The following is a 25762-nucleotide window of genomic DNA, read 5'->3' as shown; positions in this document are numbered from 1 at the left end:
TATTCTAACCGGTTTGACATATATCAACTCCTGCATAAAGTGACAACTGAATGAGATGTTTTGGGGCTGTTTTGAGATCTGAATACTCTTGTTTTAATAGAGAAAATACTACTGGTTATAGCAGTGGACTGGCTGTATTTGATACTGCTACTTGCATACAATACAAACATTGATGCTTGCATGGACATAGTTTGTTGCTGGGATATTTTGCCACTACTATAGAATATTTTGAACTGATTTGAGCTTGGTTTATGCTCAGTTGACTTTGTTTTTTTCACTGCTGGAATAGAGTTTACAGCAAGTAGGTTACAGGAAAACTGGTCTTGAACTGCAGGAAAACTGATCGTGAACTGCAGGAAACTGTTCTTGAACTGTAGGAAAACTGTCCTGAATTGCAGGAAACTGTCCTGATCTGCAAGAAGCTGTCCTGAATTGCAGAAAATTGGTCTGGAACTGTAGGAAACTGGTTTTCCCACTACTATAGAATGTTTTGAACTGACTTGAGCTTGGTTTATGCTCAGTTGACTGTGTTTTTTTCACTGCTGGAATATAATTTACAGCAAGCAGATTACAGGAAAACTAGTCTTGAACTGCAAGAAAACTGATCCTAGACTGCAGGAAACTGTTCCTGAACTGTAGGAAAATTGTCCTGAATTGCAAGAAACTATCCTAATCTGCAAGAAACTGTCCTAAATTGCAGAAAATTGTCCTGAATTGCAGAAAATTGGTCTTGAACTGTAGGAAAAGGAGTCAGATACTTACAGATTATATACATCACTGAATACCTAAGCTGCAACTATGGCGAATGCTCAAGGTACTAACAATATCACTCAAATTGTAGAAGAAAAATTGAATAACAAAAATTTTGCTTTATGGAAGTTCCGTATGAAGAATTTTTGGTTGGCAAAGGTTATTGGGACTTATGTACAGGTGATGAGGCCGAACCTGAAATGCCTGAAAGAAATCCGACAAATGATCATAAAATGACTCATAAGCTATGGACTGAGAGAGCATGCAAGGTGTTACATTGGTTTTCCTTATGTATATTAGATGATATGGTTATTCAAATCATTGGATACAATTCCCCAAAGGATGCATGGGACATACTCATGAAGAATTATGAAAATGTAACACATGCAAAAAAGATTCAACAGAAGCAATAGTTCAATAACATGTCTAGGAATGGCAAAAGCATTCAGGCCTACACTACAGAGATCAAGAACATAGCGGATCAGCTTGCGACCATTAGATCTTCAGTGTCTGAGGATGATATAATTGCAATGACATTGAATGGACTTGGCAAAGAGTATAAAGCATTTGATACGTCTATTTCTGTGAGAGTTAAATCCCCTAATTGGGATGAGCTGATTGCTTTGCTGCTACATGAGAAAGTTAAGCTTGGGCTGAATACAGGTTCTAGTGTGTCTCAAAGCAGACACTATTCTTTACTCTAGCCCGCATGGCAGAGGCGGTAGAGGCCGTGGCTCTTTTTGAGATCGAGGAGACACTCGAAACACTTATGGACAGCAACAGCAGAATGCTTGGCATGGCACGAATACGGCCAGCATGGATCTGGCGGTTTTCGAGGCAAGGGAAGATTCCCTAGAGGCAAAGGAGGATCCTGGCAGTCAAATGATCAATCCAACAGGGACAAAGACTATCATTATTGCGGTAGATATGGACATATAGCCAAAAATTGTCATAAGAAGCCGGCTAACATGAAAGCCAAGGATAGACAGCATGGAAATTATGCTTCATCTAGAGAAGTTTCTAATGATCACGATGACAGATTATTTGCCATGTAGCATATGTCTAAGAATGCATCTAGGCAAAACAGAGATGAAGATGGTACATTGATTCAAGGGCTTCAAATCATATGACACCCCATGGAGAATGGTTTGATGAGATGGTTACAGGTTCGCATGGACATGTTTGTACTGGGAATGACACCCAGCACACTATTCAGCATAAAGGAGTTGTATCTTTGTTGATGCATGATGGCAAGAAAAAGAGTCTGCATGATGTACTATAAGTACCTACAATAACCAAGAATCTTTTGTCAATTGGACAGATGGCAGAACAGAATCTGCAAGTGAGATTTAATAGAGATGAATGCTTTGTTTGATTGCTAGAGGCCGAAGAGATGGCAGAATGTCTACTCTTGATGCGTCAATTCCAGAATTGAAAGCAACCATGTTTGCATGTGATGGTGGTGCTATACAGGATGTTGAAATATGGCATAAGCGGATTGGCCATGTGAATGTACAAAAGCTGAAATCTATGCAGCATAAGAAGATTATGCTTAGATTGCCTAAGTTCAAGTATCATGACTTTGGACATGTATGTGATGTATGTTAGTTTGGAAAGCAGGCACGATTTTCATTTATGAGACATGTACAAAATAGCTCACGACCCTTACATTGATACATTCAGATGTATGGGGTCCGTCTCATAATGCTTCATTTAGTGGTGCTCGTTATTATGTATCCTTCATTGATGATTTTAGCAGATACACTTGGCTTTACATACTGAAACATAAGGATGATGTGTTTGATGCATTCAAGAAGCATACTGAAAATGAGTTGAGTTGTAAAATTTTATGTCTTAGATTAGATAGAGGTGGAGAATATGTCTCTAATTACTTTGACAGGTACCTTGCTAAATATGGAATCAAAAGACAGTTAACTTGTAGCTATAGACCGCAGCAAAATGGTGTAGCAAAAAGGAAAAATAGGGTACTGATGGAATCGAGGAGAGCTATGCTGAATGAGAAGAGTTTGCCAAATGGTTATTAGGCTGAAGTAGTAGTGATTGTTGTCTATGTACTAAATAGAACCCCTACAACAGGGATTCATGATGTAACTCCATATGAGAGGATATATGATCATAAGCCTGACATTGCACACTTCAAGGTATTTGGCAGCATTGCATATGTACATATTCTTGATGAAAAGAGGAAAAAATTGGATCCTAAAGCTGTCAAGAGTGTGTTCCTTGGTTATGCACAAGACCGGAAAGCTTACAAGTGTTATGTACCGTCTACACATGAGACATTGATTAGCAAAGGTGTTTTTTATGAGCTGGCATCGTGGTATGGTAATCCTATTGCAGTGGCTACTAATGGATCAACCAACACTAGTAATGCTGAAAATACACCTACAGTGAGTACATCTATGAGTGGTCCTACAAGTGATGGATCACCTACAGTAAGTCCTTGGTCAGGACGCTTGCGCAGTTACACTCTTACGTCCACTGACATGGATATGTCAGTGAGGGGGAGATTGGATAAGGAAAAAGAAAATATGCTTAAGGATGTGACAGATCCACTTACAGTAGGATATGAGTCATCCAACAGTGACAGTTTGAATAGTGAGTTGGGCATTCCGTCTATTATGATGCCTGGAGCAAGGCAAAGTCGTTATGTACCGTCTCATGAGAGGCAAGCTTAAAGTAAGCCACAATTATGAAAATCTGAGAGAGTCACAAAACCACTTGACAAGTTTACATACACTAGTTATTCAGCCCGCCATTATGCATATATGACTAGTGTGACTGGTTACAAAGAACCTACAAAGTTTGATAATGCAATTACAGATGATAACTGGTGTAATGCCATGGATGAGGAGTATGCAGCCTTGGAAAATGAGATATGGGAATTGGTTGAGCTGCCTGAAGGCAAAGTCCCCATTGGTTGCAAATAAGTGTACAAGGTTAAGTGCAAGTCAGATGGTTCGTTAGAATGCTATAAGGCCAGGCTGGTTGCAAAAGGGTATGCGCAGCAGTATGGCCTTGACTATGAGGAGACTGTCAGTCGGGTGGCTAAAATGGCTACAGTCAGAGCTGTCATTGCTTTGGCAACATGCAAAGGCTGGAAATTATGGCGAATGGACGGCAAGAATGCTTTCTTGAATGGTGATTTGGTTGAGGAAGTATATATGGAGTAGCCTGAAGGCTATATTCGCATGTATGTAAGCTGAAAAAGGCTTTATATGGATTGAAACAGACACCTAAGGCATGGAATGCTCAGATCAACAGTTATTTACAGCAACATGGATTTAGATTGGGTGATGCATATCACAGTCTGTTCACGAAGAAGACAGATCATGGATATGTGTGTTTCTAGTGATTTATGTAGATGATCTTATCATCACTGGAGATGATGAAGAGGGCATTGCTGAAATTAAATCATGTTTACAGGCTGAATTCAAAGTCAAAGACATTGGTGAGCTGAAGTATTTTCTTGGGATTGAGGTAGTCTCTACGCCTCAAGGTATATAGCTACTACAGAAGTAGTATGCTCATGACATGTTACAGAAGTATGGTATGGCTGAATGCAAGCCTATGGAGACACCTCTTAATCAGAATGTCAAGCTGCAGATTGATGTTGGGAATGACATAGAGAATGTGACTGTATATTGACAGATGATGGGCAGCTTGATATACTTGACTTTTACCCGTTGTCAAGTGTTTTTCTGAAAACTGAAAAGCCCTAGCCAAACTATAGTTAGGTTTGATTTTTGCTAGTTTGGTTGTTTGCGTGACAGTTTGTTTCGTAGTTGGATTTCTTGTGTTTGTTTAGCCTAGGATTTGCTTCTGTCATTTTGTTTGATTTGTTGAGTGTGAAACTTCATAGCCTTGGTCGAGCTTGGTATTTTTTTGAACAAGATGAAGCTTTTGTTTGTCAATAGCTACTGAACATTGAGCAACAAGGTATATTTTGTTGTCGAGACTTTTGCACATCACAAGGATAAAGGGTTCGCGAGCACTTCACGTTGCACTTGTTGATGCACTACACTCGGGGGTCGTCTCCTGTTCTTATCATATACTTCCATGCCATGGGTTGGGATTATGCACGTTTTGCACCATCATTGAGCACTAGCACGGCATGAGGTCCATTGCAGCTATATGCAGTAAGTTTTAGATGCACGTGCACATGAGAGAGCACCTGTCATTGAGAATGCACATTTCTTGCACACACGATATTTGGGATACTCATCACAAAGTTAGGAACCTCTGGTTGAGTGTGTAAGGAGGTTGGGTGAGTTTAGAGGGTCATGAAGGATGCCACCAATTGTGAGATGGGTTGTTCTTATCTGGTCAACATCTTGAGGACCATCATTTTCTAGAGTGATTGTGAGATTTTGGATGGAAGGAGCGGAGATTAATATTTTATTGATAAGAGTTGAGAGGCGAGGATAAGAATTTAAATAATCAAGGAACTATGTTTGCATTTTGCATGACGCACGATCACATCTGGATAGGCTAAGCACAATTTTTCCAATGCATCCATATTTTTTGTGTGAGCATTGTTTGAATGGTAGCATGTCATGGATTCGATCAATTGTTATTATTCTAAATCATGTATGGTTGTGTACAGAGTTCTCTTTCATAGCATATTCTTACTAGTGCACACTGCATAAAAAAACAGGTTCATATCCAGAGAATATTCATTTTGAAAACTCAAGGATCAAAGAACAAGGTCGTAAGTTTTACATCGTTAACGAGTATTTCTTGAAGGAAAAGAGGACATGTGTGGTGACAGTGTGTGCAATTACAATAACAATAGGCCAAGGGAATAAGTCGTCCAAGTTAAAAGATTGAGAAAAATCATGCGATTTACGAAAATCAATATTTTTGCTCAGTTTTGATGGATTTTCGTAATTCTGCCCGCGTTGGCTTGTCGACTAGATGCGTTCGGATCGTTTTGAGTACTCGAACAACTGTATTTGGAGTTCAAATGACGAATTTATGTTCCAAACAAGTTGTAAACAGGCATAGAGCAAAAAAAACAAAAATACTGAAAAGCAGTAGAAAAGCAAAAGCCAAAAGCTAAAAGCAAAAAGCCTAATGTATGTGAGTGTGGATAGAAAACTATATAAGGAGAGGAGATTGAAGAGTTAAGGGCCTTCCCCCTTGATTACAATTGTATTTTGCGAGAGAGAAAAGTGGAGGGTCGCATGCTAGAGTGAGTTCTTGTCATGCCAATTTGGAAGTTGGAGCTTTTGGGTGTCAAAGCGCCGAGCATCGGCTCAAGGTTGTTAAGGTACAAAAATATATCTCACTTGGTTTATTTTCGAATTGTTGGTATTTTCGTTGTGTTGTGGTTGTGTGATGTTCTACCCACATTCGGGTTTTTAGTTGTTTTGAGCTTCAAGAGGCATTGTGTTTTGTCTTGTTTTTATATGTGGCTTGTGGTGTATTATCGAATATTTGAATTTTTCAAGTTGTGTTGTGCATTCGACAAAGTCAATTACCCCAACCGGCACTCCTTAACATCTCGTTATCGGGTTGTGAGTGAGGCTTGCTCTCGATCACCGCTCGCATAACATCTCTTTTTTAATGTCCCCACTGAGTGCTGAAATTGACATTGTTGTTATTTTGAATGTGAGTTTGTTTTGATTTCTTGTGATTATTGAAAATGATTGATAATTAAAGACAATTTAGAGAGTGAGCTTGTTTGCCTTGGTGATAGTATAGATGGATCTGATTGCTTGAAAGATGAAGAGAGAATAGAGGATGATTTTTTGAGTCTTTTGGAAAACTATGAGGGGGAGGGCTTAGAAACTGTAAGTTTTTAAGATGAAGTTAAGGGTTCGAATTTGTTGCCTGACGAGTTTGTTGAGATTTGTTGTGAGTTTGGTTATGAGTTTTTTTATCAAGAGAGTATTGAGATTTTGGGTTCTGACTCTTGTTGTGATTCTGGTATTGGTGTTGTCGACTCAGTTAAGTCTTGTGAGTTATTTGGTGATGTTTTGAGTAGCCCTGGAGAGGCTTTTATTTGTGGTGTTGATGGTGTGGTTTTGAGTAGACCTAATCTCTTACTCCTTGATAGTTGTGTAGATAATTATTTGGTTGATTTAGGCAACAATGACGAAGAGAAAACTTCATCTGATAGTCTTTTAGTTTCTTTGAGTTCTCCTGAAGGTTTTGAAGTTGTTTGTAATGATTCTGATTGGGGTTTTGAGGATCTTGAGAGTGACATTGGTGAGGATGTGAGAGAATTTAAGTAAGGCTTTAAAAAGAATTGAGAATTTGAGGGAAGAGCGGTTTAAAATCAAGATAATAGAGTTGGAAAAGGTTTGTGAGGAAGTAGTCGGGGATTTGGTAGTTAAGGAGTCTTTGGTTGAGGTTTTAGACCCAAAATTGTTGTATTGTGAAGATGTTATTTGTGATGATGAAGACGTGAAAGTTTCTTCAGTTTCTTATGAGGTTTCTTGTAAGGATACTATGGAAGGTGTTTACCACTCTTTGTGTGTGAAAGACTCGATGGAGTCTTGTATTGTTGATGAGTTGAGTGATGTGGCTGGGTGTCCTGGAGTGACCCCATTTGTGGATGTTGTTGGTTTTTGTGGTGTTATGAATCCGGAGTTGACTCCTTTTGATGTTGTGTTTGATTTGGATATTGAGTTAGGAGATCCTTGCATAGTATCTTTAGGAGAAGTTGTAGATAAATCAATGGATGAATTTGACATTGGCAACAAAGAAAGGGTCAAAATTTTATTTAGAGACTTTAAAAATAACATGGTTTTTCCTAGGGAGGATAGGTGGGATAAGAAGATTTTGGATTGTGGTTGGGATTTGTGGGATTTGAACATTTTTTAGTGTGGTTATGATTTGAGGGATCTGAAGAATTTGGAGGATGATATATTTTCCTTAGATGGAGAGGATTGTCTGAAGAATTTTGATGAGAATTTCTTGGATGAGTTATGTCTACATATAAAGGAGTTGTTTGAGAGAAATGTGCCATTTGTGTTTGTTGAGAAGATTGTGGATAGATCATTGGATTCGATTTTTTATTGGCTCATAAATGTTGCATCGTTTTATGAAAGCAACTGCTGCACATGAATGTTTGCAGACTAGGGGGAGGGCTAAATATGTCAAGTGTTTTTCTGAAAACTGAAAAGCCCTAGCCAAACTATAGTTAGGTTTGATTTTTGCTAGTTTGGTTGTTTGCGTGACAGTTTGTTTCGTAGTTGGATTTCTTGTGTTTGTTTAGCCTAGGATTTGCTTCTATCATTTTGTTTGATTTGTTGAGTGTGAAACTTGATAGCCTTGGTCGAGCTTGGTATTTTTTTGAACAGGATGAAGCTTGTGTTTGTCAATAGCTACTGAACATTGAGGAACAAGGTATATTTTGTTGTCGAGACTTTTGCACATCACAGGGATAAAGGGTTCACGAGCACTTCACGTTGCACTTGTTGATGCACTACACTTGGGGGTCGTCTCCTGTTCTTATCATATACTTCCATGCCATGGGTTAGGATTATACACGTTTTGCACCATCATTGAGCACTAGCACGGCATGAGGTCCACTGCAGCTATATGCAGTAAGTTTTAGATACACGTATACATGAGAGAGCACCTGTCATTGAGCACGCACATTTCTTGCACACACGATATTTGGGATGCTCATCACAAAGTTAGGAACCTCTGGTTGAGTGTGTAAGGAGGTTGGGTGAGTTTAGAGAGTCGTGAAGGACGCCACCAATTGTGAGATGGGTTGTTCTTATCTGGTCAACATCTTGAGGACCATCATTTTCTAGAGTGATTGTGAGATTTTGGATGGAAGGAGCGGAGATTAATATTTTATTGATGAGAGTTGAGAGGCGAGGATAAGGATTTAAATAATCAAGGAACTATGTTTGCATTTTGCATGACGCACGATCACATCTAGATAGGCTAAGCACAATTCTTCCAATGCATCCATATTTTTTGTGTGAGCATTGTTTGAATGATAGCATGTCATGGATTAGATCAATTGTTATTATTCTAAATCATGTATGGTTGTGCACAGAGTTCTCTTTCATAGCATATTCCTGCTAGGGCACACTGCATAAAAAAACAGGTTTATATCCAGAGAATGTTTATTTTGAAGACTCAAGGATCAAAGAACAAGGTCGTAAGTTTTACATCGTCAATGAGTATTTCTTGAAGGAAAAGAGGACATGTGTGGTGAAAGAGTGTGCAATTACAATAACAATAGGCCAAGGGAATAAGTCGTCCAAGTTAAAAGATTGAGAAAAATCATGTGATTTACGAAAATCAATATTTTTGCTCAGTTTTGATGGATTTTCGTAATTCTGCCCGCGTTGGCTTGTCGACTAGATGCGTTCCGATCGTACCCGAACAACTGTATTCGGAGTTCAAATGACGAATTTATGTTCCAAACAAGTTGCAAACAGGCATAGAGCAAAAAAAACAAAAATAGTGAAAAGCAGTAGAAAAGCAAAAGCCAAAAGCTGAAAGCAAAAAGCCTAATGTATGTGAGTGTGGATAGAAAACTATATAAGGAGAGGAGATTGAAGAGTTAAGGGCCTTCCCCCTTGATTACAATTGTATTTTGTGAGAGAGAAGAGTGGAGGGTCGCATGCCAGAGTGAGCTCTTGTCATGCCAATTTGGAAGTTGGAGCTTTTGGGTGTCAAAGCGCCGAGCATCGGCTCAAGGTTGTTAAGGTACGAAAATATATCTCACTTGGTTTGTTTTCGTGGTATTTTCGTTGTATTGTGGTTGTGTAATGTTCTACCCACATTCGGGTTTTTAGTTGTTTTGAGCTTCAAGAGGCATTGTGTTTTGTCTTGTTTTTATATGTGGCTTGTGGTGTATTATCGAATATTTGAATTTTTCAAGTTGTGTTATGCATTCGACAAAGTCAATTACCCCAACCGGCACTCCTTAACGTCTCGTTGTCGAGTTGTGAGTGAGGCTTGCTCTCAATCACCGCTCGCATAACACGGTCTTGACTTATATTCTCCAGTGAGGCTGATTACTCAGTTCATGCAAAAGCCTCGCAAACCACATTTAGATGCAATCACGAGGATCATGAGATATGTAAAGGGCACTACAGATTATGGGCTGTTTTATGCATATGGAAAATCCCTTGACTTAACAAGGTTTACTGATGCTGATTGGGCTGGTTGTGCCTATAACAGGAGGTCAACCAGTGGTTATGCATTTGGATTGGGCAGCAGTATGATCAGTTGGCAAAGTAAGAAACAGCCTACTGTCGCATTGTCTGATACAGAAGCTAAGTACAGAGGAGCTACCTTAGCGGCTTGCGAAGCATGGTTGATGAAACTGCTGAAAGACTTGGGAATATAGCTGGAAAGCAAAGTGAAATTGCATTGTGATTGTCACGAGGATGTAAAAATTTGATGCTTTGCTTATGTTTAATTGACATTTAATTAAAGGATTAATCAAATGTGCAATTAAAAGATGCACATGTTTTGCACATGTGAGGTGCAAGCTACTTTTTCGCAGTTAAAGGCCAAAGGACCCTATGAAAAAGATAGGTGTCAAAGGCAAAAGTTGTAACAATTTACACTTGTGTTAGATTCTAGGTGAATTTTGGTGTCGGTTTGCCCCTAGGACCATTAATTGGCCATTAAATGTCAGTGGTGACACTAGGGACTAGGCATTAATTAATGGATTAATGCTTGTCCAAGGGTCAATTAATGCATGGGATCACTTTGGGTTGCAAATGGCCTAGCCAATTAATTTTTGGATGAGCAAGGAAAATTTTTTGGGCATGGATTATGGGCTGAATTAATTTTTAGAATTAATTAATTCTGAAAATTAATTAAATGACTAGAAATTACTGAAAATGAATTAGGAAAGCTGCCACTTGGCAAAACTCTCCCGTGCAAGTGGGAGAAAGGTTAAATAGGGCTGAAGGGAGAGGGAAATCTCGTTTTTTCATTTTGGAGCTGTTGGGAAGAGGTGTTGGACTATTACTGCTAGCTTTTGGGGCCATTTCCCAGCCAATGGAGACCATTTTAGTGATGGAAATTGCATATTCTTGACCTTGGGAAGCTGGCAATTGCTGCTGATGCACTTTCTCTTGAAAATCACAGTCTATAATGCTCCTATTGTTATTGTTGCATCCGTTTGGGGCTGGTACAGCAAGGCAACAGCTGATTTTGATCAGTTCTTCGTGACAAATCTCAAAATTTTCTCTCTACAGCATTCTCTCATCTCCTTCAACCTATGCTCAGTCATTCTCAGCAATTCTCAGTCATTTGAAGGAGATCTCAGCCATTTTTGGTGGGCTGATCTGTAATTTCTGCAGTAAACCCTAATTTACAGTAGAAATTAGGGTTTAACGGCCACCTTGGGATTCGTGCCAAAGATTGAAGGCTCAAGGGACTGAAATCAGCAGCTGATAATTGAAGATTATCAAGGGATTTCAAGAGCCAGCCCATCCCAAATTGATTTGGGGCAGCATTTGGCCAGCCACGGGTCAAATTGGAGAAGAAGTCCTGGGTGAATCAAGGGGCAAATGACCCAAAAGCCTTGCTAGTCATTTATGACAACAAGAGCAATTGGTTAGCAGGAGGAGATTGAAGAATCTCGAGCTGTACTCCTTCCAATTGAATGAAAGCTAAAGAAATACCGCAAGGGGCGCCAATTTTGGGGCCAACAGGGTGTCTACTGTCCAAGAATGTTATGGTTAAGTGTGTATTTCATTTTATGTGCATTTATTTATTGCTGTAATTAACCCTTAAATCAAGTTATCACCACCCATTCTAAGAAGGAAGGCTGGTTTCAGTGATAACCTCAGCAATGTTATGTTGACTAGCAATCCTGTCTACCATGCTAGGTCCAAACATATTGAGGTTCACTATCATTTCATCAGAGAAATGGTTCTTACAGGATAGATTGACTTGATTCATGTGAAGACTGAAGACCAGGTAGTAGACATATTTACCAAGTCTCTTAGTAAAGAAAAGTTCATATACTTTAGACAGCTAATCGAAGTTTATCACATGGTTTGAGCTTGAGGGAGAGTGTTAGAATATCAAGCTCCCGTTACTCTTCAGTTAGTCTATCTTTATGTGTGTGACCGACATTAGCTGGATACAGTTGTACACATGTGACATTCAATAAGTCGGTGTAGTCAGTGACTTAACCACAGTTGTCTTGGTTAGTCATACCTATGTGTGTAAGTCTCTTTCAGTGAGAAAGATGAAGAATAATGGAAAAAGAACAACAATGAGCTGAGGCTCATCTTCTGATCCACTCTGTCTCTCTCCCTCTCTTCCAACACAATTGACTGCCCGCATCAAAGGGCAAATCAGATTGAAGACTTGCTGGTCGTTTTGGACAGCAAAGGGAGTTGGAATACTGAAAGGGATTGGGAGAACCCCATTGTACATCAACTTCTTCTTCAATTAAGTTAAAGAAATACCAAAAGAGACACCAGCTTTGGGGCCAACAACGTGTACATGGTCCAAGATTGTAAGTTAATTTGCATTTCTCAATTTTATAATAAATGTTGTTGCGATAACTAAGTTGTAATCACGGAATTACCACCCATCCACGAAAGGAAGACTTGTTACACAAATACTTGAAAGAACAAAAACAAACAAACAAAAAACCAAAAATAACCAAAAACAAAAAAAACTTCAAAGCGGTTTCATCATCTTTTGCATGTCCTTGTAGGCCACTGAGTAGCCCATGAGCATCCTTTGTCTAATGCCTTGGTCTCTTTAGGATGACCCTTTGGACTCCTGGGTTAAGATAACCATCACTTCTATAGTATTGGTAGTCTTTGTAAGCCATTGGTCAGCTAATGAGCACCCTTTGCCCGATACCCTCGCTGCTTTGGGGTGGGATGCTAGTGTGTGATAATAGTTGGCTGTGGTTGTGTCACTACATGTGAACAAACGGAACAAGTAATGTAAATATTGTTCATTCAACTTTTCAATGCTTACCCATAGCAAGAATCGTGTTAAGGAATGAATCGTGTTAAGGAATGGGAGTCTTGAGTGGTAACTCGCATGCTTTCCAGGTGTTTTTTGCCACTTAGTTTTGAAGTGCATTCTTGTGCAGGAAGTGCTGTCATGTTGCGGGATTTGAGGTCCCACTACGGTCTTTATGACCCCGAGCAGAATTTTAAGTTTTTACCGGTATGTTTACCACTTAGCAAGGGAGAGAGACCTTGGTAAAAAGAAAAAACATGGGAGATGTGAGCAAGGGAAAAAAAAACGCAATGTGAGGAGAGAGACTTGCAACAGTTGATTGAGGCTTTTGTGGATTCATAGCTCAATGGCAATGTGTTAAAAATGGAGTCATGGAATGAAATTTGTTGTTGCAATTCTTCTATTCTCTAACTATGACAATGAGGGTTTGCTTTTGAATCAACTTCTCTATCCTTTTCTCCTCAATTGGAAACACAGTGAGTGCAATCTTTTGTTTCAAGTACTTTTGTTGTCAACGAGAGAGACAACAAGAATGTTTCGCTCTATATTGTTAATATACCATTAACATGCTAGAGGTTTCTCATCAGTGATAAAAAGGAAACAAGAATTTCAATGTTTAAGGGATTGGTGTGTTGCAAAGGCTATGTATTGTTATTAAAGGCTGAATATACGGCTAGAGTCAATGGAAAATTCAAAGAATTTACAGCAGTGGAGACAAAAATTGTAGGTTTCTTTGGAAATGGAAAGACTTTCGCACACGGTCACGTTTTATACTACTGTGTTTTGGAGTCTCAGCTCTGCCGCATGCATCTTCTTCATCAATTTCAGCCTATTGCCCATTGAGTGCAAGCTATCACTGCCTAATCCAAACACACAAATCTGCATTTGCAGCTGCTGATCATTCACAAAGGCTGTTTGCTGGGCAATTCATGATTCGTATAGAATACGATGCACTCTCCAGCTCATCTCTCTACCCTGGTCCTTCAAAGAGATAAGAGTGTGAGGTTTTGTATTCACTTTGCATAGTGTATTATATACATTGAGTATTGTATTATTCTTTATCCATTCCTCTTTGCCATGCATTGTCGGACATTTATGTTTATCTTTACAACTAGGCATCTCAAAGGAGAGTTCTTTAAAAATTACGATGAGACTCAAGAATGGATATGCAAGGGATACTTCTCTCGACACACCTTGCAATGTCATCTTTTTATAATATATCAAAATCCTAAGGAGTAGAGTACCCAGCATTGGTATAAATGGCATTTCCTTCTTGCTTGACAGTTGAAAAAGATTAGATGATAGCTTTAGACCTGGGAAAATCTCACTCTTTCTTAGATTAATACTATATAAGAGATTGGCTATTGGCATTTGCCTTGGCTATGACACGTTTCCCATTGTTTGTGTCAAATGTATCAGAGCACCAAAGGAGATACGAAGGCACTACCTAGGGGATTGCCCCAACACCCAAGGGCGTAAAGAAGAGCCTTTAGCATAGACTTGCAAGGTAAAATTGACGCTCATAATAGTGACTTAACTTGGGTAACAGATAGAGAACCAAAATGCGGACACAAGGATTTTCAAGGAAGCCAACCCTTTTTATTTTTGGATAGACCTTGAGCATAAACCCCCATGTTAGACTTCTTGAAGACAGAGTGAACTAGGGTACATTGTCACTGATGGGAGCTAACTACTAGTATTATCGCTTGGTCTGTTTCAACAATAAGACATAACACTGCCATGAATCTACAAGACACATCTATTGCAAAGACTCTTATCTCTAGAATTTGGATAGAGATGTGGGGAGTACTTGGGATTCTAACACCTTCCATTTAGAGTCACGTGTAGTTTCGCATTACAGACGAGTGATTGACCTCACTTGGCCTTTCTATTGCAATATATTAGATAAATCTTATGTAAAGCTTATCTTGATTTTACCTGGGGAGATATAAGATGCTTATTATTCTATTTTCTTTTCTTGGTAAACAGTATGAATAAAAATTGTTGGCCTTGAACACAACATGAGTAGACCTTTAGAGATGATTGGTCTAAGTGAAACATGATAATAAAATTCAAGTGTGAATGGCCCCAAGTATAGAGTATCAAAAGAGTATTCCCAAGGATTATGTTTTAAGTGTTTGCTAAGCCATAAGACAACTATGATGCTAAAGGGAATGTTTTCAAGCTGCACTAAACATTTTAGCATATTCATCCATAAGACATGTCTCACATTTTTCTTAATATGCATGTTGGGTGTAAAGGCCCTTCGCTACACTTCCCGTGTATATATTTTACTTGTACATGTGACCGCACTCTTGTGGGTGTAAATGTACCGTACCCTAAAACATAAATACATTCTTTCATTCTTTGTGTGTACCACACTGGTACACACCCAACTCAAGTCTCTACTCTCTCTGCACTCTCTACTGCTAAACACACTCCATTCTCGCTGCGCACACCACTTAGGCATTTTCGCTTTCCTTCAAACTGGTATCAGAGCTTCGGCTAAGGTGTGCGCGCTTCCTGGAGCCTATGCGAGACATCGCCAGCGCTTCGCTCGTGAGAAATCAGCAAGTCGTCATCTCTGCTGGTCAGGCGAGAGCACGCGCGAAACAGGAGACAGTGCTGCAGGGTCGTTTTTGCTCAGTCTGTAACCAGACAGGTCAGGTGCAGCCATTCCAGGTCAGCACAGGTCAAGTCGTCAGCTTTCCAGGTCACGTTTCTGTTCAAGACAGTCAGGCGACAGTGTTCAGGTCACGTTTTACTCAGGCGACAGCTGGAAAGACAATTGTCAGGTCAGAAACAGGTCAGCGTGGACAGGTGACAGCCAAATCTGCTCAGCGACAGTGAGGCGACAGCTGACAGGTCAGTGTGGACAGGCGACAGCCAAATCTGCTCAGCGACAGTCAGGCGACAGCTGACGTGGTCAGCGTGGACAGGCGGCAGTTCATTTCTGATCAGTGTGATCAGTCGACAGGTCACGACAGTCATTTTTTGCAATTTTTGTGACTTGTCACATTAAAACAGGCCCCGGTTCGCGTGCGCAAGCACAAATCTCACAGTTGTGCAGATTTGAGCCAGAAAATTTGGGGCTTTTCCAGATTTAGTGCTGTTCATGCATAATACAGACATCTGCGTCAAAATTGCAGACATTGTGCACGTATAAATTGGGGATTTCGCCAAATTTGGTGAAATTTTGCTCGTTTGAGTAAAATTTCTCAACATTGGACCCATAAAATTTGGGCCTTTTGCTGTATTGGTGAAATTTTGCTCAGCTAAGTCAGATTGGTTGACATTCGTGCACACTTGGACCCGGAAAATTTGGGGCTTTTGCAAAATTTTATGAAATTTTACTGAATTTGCCCGTTTTATGCTCTCGGAAACATGTATTAATGCAATTGGGGCAGATTTATTGCAGAAAATTTGGGGCTTTTCACATTAGTGATGTATTTTGAGCCGATTTGTGCTTTGACAGTGGAATTACAGCAGATTCACTGCTAAGTGGGAGAAATTTGGACTTGGGATGTATCAAATGTTATGAAAAGGCAGCTTCTCTTGGTACATGTATTGCTGAATGCTCATTGTGCAGTGAAACAGTGGCACATACAGCACTCAGGTTATTGCATTTGGGCATTACGGTGATGTATTATTGAAGTGGGAGCTGTCTTGTATGCATATGTATCAGATTTGCTTTGTGTATATGCTGTAATCAGCCCTTTGGACTGCAATTACAGTAAAATATCTGCTTCTTGGGCACACTTTGAAGTGCAAGTTTGTATATTTGCTGTTATATACAGCAACCTTGCTATTGGCTGATTGCATTCAGCATTCTATTGCAGAAATTTATTGCTGAAAAATGGCTAGAAGTGCATCCACTGCTGACACAAAGAATCTTTTTGAGATTCGCAAATTTGATGGCAATGGCTTTGATCTTTGGAAAGATCGTATGCAAGGTATCCTTTTTCTGAAGGATTGAGAAGATGCTTTGGCAGAACAAAAACCTGCTCCTTTGTCAAATGAAGATTGGGCTAAAATGAATAAAAAGGCCATTACTTACATCAAAATGGCAGTTACTGATGATATCTTGGTTGATATCAAGGGACTCAACAGTGCATATGCAGTTTGGGAGAAACTCAAAGCTACATATGAGAATACTACTCCTGTTAATCAGGTCCATCTCATGCGAAAGTTAGTCAACTTAAAGCTTGATGAGTCTAAGCCCACCTCAGAGCATTTGGCTGCATTTACAGGTATTTTGAGTCAGTTACAGGATGCAGGCTTGCCGGCTTTTGATCCTAAGCTAAAGGCTATCTTCTTGCTCATGACTTTGCCAGATTCATGGGAAGCATTGGTTGTATCATTGAGCAACAACCCCAACTTGACATTTGATGGTGTACGTGGTTCTATCCTCAATGAGGAGATTAGACGCAAGTCTAGTGGGGAAAACAGTGGATCAGCCTATAATGTTAGAGGATGGACTGAAAAGAAGTCAAATGCTGCAAATAAGCATAAAAATCACAGCAAAAGCAAAGAAAAACAGCAAGATGTCACTTGCTATCAGTGTGGACGCAAAGGGCATAAAAAGCCCGATTGTAGGTACTATAAGAAGGAGCAAGAACGCAAGAAGCAGGCTAATGCAAAAGGCAAAAAGAATGAGAAGGATAGCAGCTCTACCCCTAAAGAAACAGAAAAGGCAAATATGGTATCTAGTGTTGTCATTGAGGAGATAGAAGACAATAAAGATGCTGATTTGTTGGTTGCATCTTCAGATTCACATGCTATGACAATGGAAAACATGTATATCACTAAAAGGGATGTGATAGATGCCTTGTTATCTGCTCATGATGGTTTGTCACAATCGTGGATTGTTGAGAGTGGTGCCTCATTTCATGTAACTCCATCTTTGGAGTGTTTTTCTACTTATGCAGCAGGTAATCTTGGGAAAGTTTACCTAGGGAATAATCATGCATGTGACATTGAAGGAGTGGGCACCATACACCTGGCTCTTGAAAATGGCCAGGAATTGATTCTTCATGATGTTAGGTATGTACCTGGCATTAAGAAGAGCTTGCTTTCTGTTGGGCAGTTAGATAGCAAGGGTTACTACACTACCTTTGGTGGTGGAATGTGGAAAATACAAAAAGGATCTATGCTGGTCACTAGAGGTGGTAAAAAGGGAACTTTGTATTATCTTCATTGCAAGGCACTTCCTGGAAAGTTTGTTGCAGTTGCAGAAGTACAGTCACACATGGAGCTATGGCATAAGCGTCTTGGACACATGAGCCAAAAGGGTTTGGATGCACTTTCTTCACTTGGAAGAGTTGATGTGAAAAACTCAAAGCTTGACTTTTGTGATGACTGTGTCTTTGGAAAACATGTAAAGAGTTCATACTCTCATGGAGCCTCTAGGAAGGCATGTATCTTGGATTTCATCCATTCCGATGTATGTACCATGCCAATAAAAACTCATAGTGGTTTCCGTTATTTTGTGTCTTTTATTGATGACCACTCTAGAAAGCTATGGGTTTATTTGCTTAAGCAGAAAAGTGAGGCATTGGATGCCTTTAAAAGGTTTTATGCATTTGTTAGTACTCAAAAGGGCTTAAAACTGAAATGCATAAGAACAGATAATGGGGGAGAGTACGTATCTAAACAATTTAATAGTTTTTGTGATGAAAATGGGATTAAACGAGAGCTTACAGCCCCTTATAATCCGTCATCTAATGGTGTGGCTGAGCGAATGAATCGCACTTTGTGTGAGAAGATTCGGTGCATGCTGTCCACAGCTAATCTCCCGCAATTGTTTTGGGGGGAGGCACTTAAAACCGCGGTGCATATTTGCAACCGACCTCCACATCGTGCACTTGATAGTGGCATCCCTGAAGAGGTTTAGTCTGGCAAACCTGCTTCATATGACCACTTAAGGGTCTTTGGCTGCGAATGCTATATACATGTGCCTGTTGATAGCAGAACTAAACTTGACATGAAATCCCTCAGAGGCATTTTCATGGGTTATGGAGATGATGGTGAAATGGGTTATAGAGTTTGGGTTCCAAGCATGAAAAAGGTGCTACGCAGCCGAGATGTGGTATTTAATGAATCAAAGCTGCTGAAAAATGCCACATCTAGTGATGTAGACAAAAAGAAAGTGAAATTTCAGCATGATCAGCCACTTAAACAGCCATCAGCCACTGAAATTCAGCTCCATCTGATGCTAGTTATGATAATCAGCGTGTCATTATTGAGCCAGATGCAAATGGGCAGCAAAGGGATGCTGAAAATCAGTTTGGGCAACAAAATCAGCATGCTGAACATCAATTACAGTAGCCTGAAAATTTATTACAGCAACCTGAGCAGCCAAATAATGAGGTCATTGACATTCCTTTGGATGTAGATCCATTGCGTGATAACACAGATCATTGGGTGAGAAGGTCTACACGTGTCAGGAGACCCATACAGAGGTTTGATCCCTCTTTGGACTGCATTTTACTCACAGATGAGAGTGAGCCTCTTACATATAAAGAGGCATTGTCATGTGAGTTAAAGAAAAAGTGGGAGCAAGCTATGCAGGAAGAAATGAAGTCATTGTATCAGAATAATACTTGGGATTTGGTTTCATTGCCCAAAGATAGGAAAGCTATTCCTAACAAGTGGGTCTACAAAATCAAATGTGTGGATGGCAAACCCAAATACAAAGCCAGGCTTGTGGCTAAGGGTTATACTCAGAAAGAGGGGATTGACTTTCAGGAAGTCTTTTCACCTATTGTCAAAATGACGACTCTTCGGGTATTGTTTGCTATTGTTGCATCTATGGATCTTGAACTTGATCAGATGGATGTTAGAACTGCATTCCTGCATGGTGATTTAGAAGAAGAGCTGTATATGAAACAGCCAGAGGGCTTTGTTATGCCAGGAAAGGAGCATTTGGTGTGCAAGCTTAAGAGAAGCTTGTATGGTTTGAAACAAGCTCCTAGACAGTGGTATAAGAAGTTTGATGCCTTCGTGCTCTCACATGGGTTTAAAAGAAGCAATGCAGATCACTGCTTATACACAAAGAAGGCTGATGATGAAAGCCTTATTATCCTTGTGCTTTATGTGGATGATATGCTTATTGTTGGTAAGCATAAGAGCCAGGTTAATGCATTGAAAAGACAGCTGAATTCAGCCTTTTCCATGAAGGACTTGGGTGCAGCTGAACATATTTTGGGCATGCGTGTGACGGGAGATAGAGAGCAGAAGCTCTTATTTCTCTCACAAGAAAAGTACATCAACAAAGTACTTGATCGTTTCTCTATGACAGATGCTAAGTCACTTGGTGTTCCATTACCACCGTACCTTAAGCTCAGCAAAGCTGATTGCCCAAAAGATGACATGGCAGCCAACTCTATGAAGGGTATTCCTTATGCTTCAGCTTGTGGATCACTCATGTATGCTATGGTTGCCACTAGACCTGACATTTCTCATGCAGTGGAAATTGTGAGCATGTTTATGTCAAACCCTGGCAAAGCACATTGGGAGGCAGTGAAATGCATCTTTCAATACCTTAAGGGCACACAAAGAAAATGTATTTGCTATGGAAAGGGTACATTAGATCTGCAGGGATATTGTGATGCAGACATGGCAGGTGACTTGGATACTCGCAAGTCTACTAGTGGGTATATATTTACCTTGACTGGTGGGGCAGTTTCTTGGTGCTCTAGATTGCAAAAGATAGTAGCACTTTCTACCACTGAGGCTGAATATATTTCAGCCACTGAAGCTTCGAAAGAAGCTGTTTGGCTTGGTCGCTTGGTCAAGGATTTTGGGCTGCCCACCAAAACACCTGTACTTGGATGTGATAGCCAGAGTGCTATATGTCTGGCTAGGAATGCCATGTTTCATGCACGTACTAAACATATTGATGTACGGTACCACTTTATCAGACAAGTTCAGGATGATGGTCTAGTCACACTGACTAAGATCAAAACACAAGATAACCCTGCAGATGCTCTCACAAAAAATCTTGCAAAGGCTCAACATGAGCATTGTATTCGACTAGTGGAAGTTGGTTAAAGGTTTGCTCATGACCTTTAAGTGGGAGGTTGTTGGGTGTAAAGGCCCTTCGCTACACTTCCCGTGTATATATTTTACTTGTACATGTGACCGCACTCTTGCGGGTGTAAATGTACCGTACCCTAAAACATAAATACATTCTTTCATTCTTTGTGTGTACCACACTGGTACACACCCAACTCAAGTCTCTACTCTCTCTGCACTCTCTACTGCTGAACACACTCCATTCTCGCTGCGCACACCACTACACTTCCCGTGTATATATTTTACTTGTACATGTGACCGCACTCTTGCGGGTGTAAATGTACCGTACCCTAAAACATAAATACATTCTTTCATTCTTTGTGTGTACCACACTGGTACACACCCAACTCAAGTCTCTACTCTCTCTGCACTCTCTACTGTTGAACACACTCCATTCTCGCTGCGCACACCACTTAGGCATTTTCGTTTTCCTTCAATGCAATCGTTGAGATATATGGCTGGAACTTTTCATACCAATGCAAGATTTATGTTTATGGTAGTGACTAATAAAAGCTCTAATTGTGAATAGCACATGAACTTGAATTTGTGACCAAGTTGATCCATCTCATTTTAGAGGAAAACATTTAAAACTTCGTTCAGGTGTGCTAGACAGCATTAAGTAGGTTAGAAGTTGAGGATCACAATAGAGGACGGGTGGCAACTGCAAAGACTATATCTTTATTGAGTGGTGGTTGAGATCAAAAGAGTTGGACAACTATTCAACCATGGCCAACCCTAATTATCACTAAAACTCGATACCTAAAGTGATTGTGCAACTTACAAGACCATCTAATCCACCCTAAAATGGAACAACCCACACATTCCAAGATCATCTAAGGTCTCAATGGGCCCCACAAGCCTCCACTATCCTTAATAGCTAATTCTAATAAGGTTGACCAAGGCAAGCAATCATAATGTGAGCCTAGAGTCCCAAGCAACAAAAAGTGAGCTAAGAGACACAAAGACGCTTCTTGGTTTTTTGAAAATCTATTCAATGCCCTCCTTTCAGGTCAACTGGTACTAGTCCAATGCGTTGAGCCACCAACACTTGCTTACCCTATTTTTTGGCTTTTTTTGGCTCACTAAAATAGCCCTAAGAAGGAATTTATGCCATTTTGTATGACACTCTAGACAGCTACATAAGACATCTTCTTGCTCCAACTATTCTTATAAAAGGGACTTAGCATGCACACCACCCTCCATCCTTTTGCCTACCCTCTACATCTATATGCATCACTGTCATCATCCACCATTCAGCCACCATCCTCAACCAGTCTGCTGCTGTTCAGAGGCTTCCATACCCTGCTGCAGCTGCCAAAACCTAGTTTCCAGTATCTACATCAGTCATCCACATCAGACGACCTATCCTACTGCTGTTGAGACCTCATCCTCAGCCAGGCACCTGATCTGCAGCTGTCACAGCCTGTTTCCAGCTAGGTGACTATCAGTTCCAGCTGCATTTTCAGTCTTCCTCATCACCTGCAACCCTGCAGGCAACTCCATCCAGCCTGCATTTTGATCAGATCCAGCTACGTTTTCAGTCATACACCTCAGCCTGATCTGCATTTTGCCCATTCAGCAGGTTGTTGATCAGGTTTCAGTCATTCACCATCAGACAGTCATTCATCAATCCAACTGGCCCTCAGCTGCTGCATGACATCAGCCTCACCTCCACCAGCTGCATGTTCATTGGATTTGGTGCTATTGCTGCACTCAGGATTCATACACAGAGGATGACACTCTGGCACTCTCCCTCAGCCCATTCTCACAAGAGTCAGTGGTTGTGGTACATCTCTGCTCCTTGAGCATCATACTTTATCTTATTTTTCACTCACCAATTACAACATTCATTCATTCATTCGTCAGATTCTACACTCCTTCCCTACTTTTCTGTTTTCTGCTTTGTCTGAGTTATTGTGTTTTCATCATGTTCATACATTCTATGTTTCTCAGTGAAAGCCCAAGCATATCTTTGAACAGTGTCCAGGTCACCTATGTGCAATAACATGTCTTACAATTCTGCAACAGCTAGTCATTTGTACAGAACTTCCACAAATGTACAGTTCCTGCAAACAGGTTTACTGTGAGTAGCCTATTCAACATAGACTGAGCACATTTGCTGACATCCTGATCAGTCACCATGTATTCGTGAGTATGAACAATCACAAATATCATCACAAAACTTGAATCCTCGCTGATCATAGCACATGTTTCCACTGAAGTAGCTATACTAACCTGTTCAAACAAATAACTTACCACTTCAGCACCATTCCCAAACCAAAGTAATGATCCTGCCAATGACCATCCACTGGCATACATTGGCAAGTTAAATGGTCATCTGTGTGATTGGCCAAGTATAAGCACATCGATGCCCATCCAACCAACAGTATCAAGACAGGTCCATGCAACTCAAGCTAGTGGATTCCTGACAGCATGTGAATGTTAAATGGAAGTATGCATAAAATGCATTGGCATGCTAAATTGGGATGCTTTTATACAGGACATGCCACTCTGACACTGCACCCATCTGGAAAACTTTCAAGCCATCCAACTTCAGGATGCCTTCAAGCCAACTGCTTAAAAAAGAGCACTCTCATGATTCGCTTCACTTCCGTTGACAGTTTAGGGCAAATTCCAAAAGCAATTCCTACTCGTTCATGCACGGGCAGAGCCATGCAGAGACGTCTATACCTGTTTTGGAAAGCCTAAATAAGGCCTCTGTGATCAGTGGTTTTATGAATTATTCCCATCGAAAATCATCATCTGGCGAAGCCAGAATAATTATAGCCCAATAATTGCAGCTGTCAGTCAAAAGCTTTCTGTAAAGAACTGTAAGGGGATTTTTGTCTCAGGTTAGTTCTTCTGGTCGATGTGCCAGACATTTATTTAACTTGGAGCAATCTGTCTGTAAGCTCTTTCAACTACCTTTCAGGATTAGTTTGTTCAAATTAACGATTCAATACACATCGGATTCTCCCCTTTCAGAAACGACTGTGAGACTTGATCTAATTATCCAAAGCCAATGGAACAGAAGCAAAACGCCTCACGTTCTCCTTCAGGAGATTCATACTTCCTTCCAGCAAGGAAATTTCATGGAGATATTGAAAATAGAAAGCGAAATGCATGGCCTATCACGAGAGGAACTCTGACCGGCAAGGGTAGCACTGTCCCATCCGTTGAGCATGTTGCCGAGGGCAGCAGCTGCGGCCACGGCTCTCGCTCCTTTCATGTTTGCGGAAGGCTTGCAGGGACAAGCAATTATTTGATCGGTGGAGGTACTGTGATCATCCAGCTGCACTCACGCCACGGCCTTTTTACTTTAAGCTGCAAATTGCGAGAAGGGGAAGAAACACTGACACCACACGGCCTTTTTACTTCGAGCTACAAGAAGAAGAAGAAGAAGAAGAAGAAGCCATCTTTGTGATCAAAAGGAGGCCTGCCTGAGAAGAAAATGGCTGTGCAGGAAGGAAACGGTGGAGAAAAGCGAAGGCGAGGTGGCACAGCCACATACAAGGGGTTTATGTGTCGGTTAATAATAGCCTGCCAAAGTGCTTAAACCTCGCCAAGAGGCCCCCTTAATCGAAAGACCACAGTCCTGTGACCCTCCTTTATTTTTTTTAACATGGGACCAGGCGGCCCCACCCCGACCCGGGGGCCCGCCTTTAACATTCCTTTTCACACGTCTTCCTTGTGTGCCGTCAGTGCTCCCATCTTTAAATAAATGCGCCCTTCCCCTTACATTTCACAATACTGAAGTAACAGTTTGCTTACTCATGAGTCATCAGTATAGGCCTCCCACGACTCATCATGCTTCTTGTTTTCCACCTTCGTGCGCTTTTGATAACAAGGTTTATTACCTTGGTGCTTCTTGCGAGTGTGAGCCTTCTCTTGTGGATGATTGACACCTGCGTATGAAATACCTTGGCTTCTTTCACCCACGTACCACTAGTCTCCCATCCTACAAAACAGCTGCCACACAAGCACTTGTGATTGCTCCAAAATTCTCCCCGAACTGATTGATTCGAGCATCCTACACCTAACCACTCATCACTTTAACCCTTGTACCTATCAAATGCACTACACAAGCATGTGTGGCCAACAATCTCATGACAACTACTTCTCAAAGATACACGTCATGCTTAAAAGCATGTCACGCCTTTTGGTAGGACCATTTCCATTTATGCAAAATCATTTAAAAAAAGCCTTCTTGAGAGCCTTCCAACCTTCAAGATGCCTAGAGATTTAGGTAGCAAGGCATGTATCACGTTGAAGGTCCACTCATCCTTTCTACCCTCTACACCTAGTTTGAGTATAACTCACAACTTATTCCATTACACAAAATAGAACACATATGAAATGACAAAACCAACACGAATAAAATCCCTTGTAGGTAAACTTGAAATGGACATTGTCAACTCATATAAGCTCAATAATTCAATAATTCCTATTACAATCTCAAGGCTTCTTTGCTTCACAAGTTATTGTTTTGTAATTCTTAATTTGTGTAAATATTCTACTTATTCCTTGTTTAATATGCTTATTGCATCATTCATAACCAAATAAGACTCAATTGTACTATTTCTTTGTTGTCTCATATTATTATCACACAGAAACTCTCTCTCTCTCTCTCTCTCTCTCTCTCTCTCTCTCCACGCACACACACATGCATATATGTGTATATGTGTACTCGTGTATAAATATTCCATATAGATATACTTATGGATGAGATATGTGTGACTACACTATGTATGGGCGGAGGGGGTGTTTGTAGAAGTCTGCATATGTATACATATATCAATGCATGCACATATACATCTATATTATATATACCATATTATAATTGACGGATTTCACAAACCTAAAACCAATTCTATGTAGCATGCATAGCATGCTCCCAAACCACTTTCATTTTCTTTTAATAAGATAAACAACATAAAGGAAAAGCATGGGGTCACGGGTGCGCGCGCACGCACACACACACACACTC

At 40.4% G+C, this 25762-nt stretch overlaps 1 protein-coding gene across 1 annotated transcript in view; it reads right to left on the bottom strand.

Moving 5' to 3' along the window:
- Window positions 1–24335, bottom strand: part of LOC148033544 (monosaccharide-sensing protein 2-like) — a 40247-nt gene extending 15912 nt beyond the window's left edge. Inside the window, exon 1 of the mRNA XM_087681487.1 lies at window positions 23926–24335. Coding sequence (XP_087537613.1) covers window positions 23926–24004 — 79 coding nt within the window. The 5' untranslated portion in view covers window positions 24005–24335. The remainder of the gene's footprint in view (window positions 1–23925) is intronic.
- Between the last annotated feature and the right edge of the window lie 1427 nt (window positions 24336–25762).

This window comes from Lygodium microphyllum, chromosome 7 (assembly GCF_053477565.2).
Source record: "Lygodium microphyllum isolate KBCC chromosome 7, Lygodium_microphyllum_v1.1.10, whole genome shotgun sequence".
In the NCBI taxonomy this organism is placed as follows: Eukaryota; Viridiplantae; Streptophyta; class Polypodiopsida; order Schizaeales; family Lygodiaceae; genus Lygodium; species Lygodium microphyllum.
The sequence above is the reverse complement of the archived record's forward strand: the minus strand, read 5'-3'. Positions and strand labels throughout refer to the sequence as shown.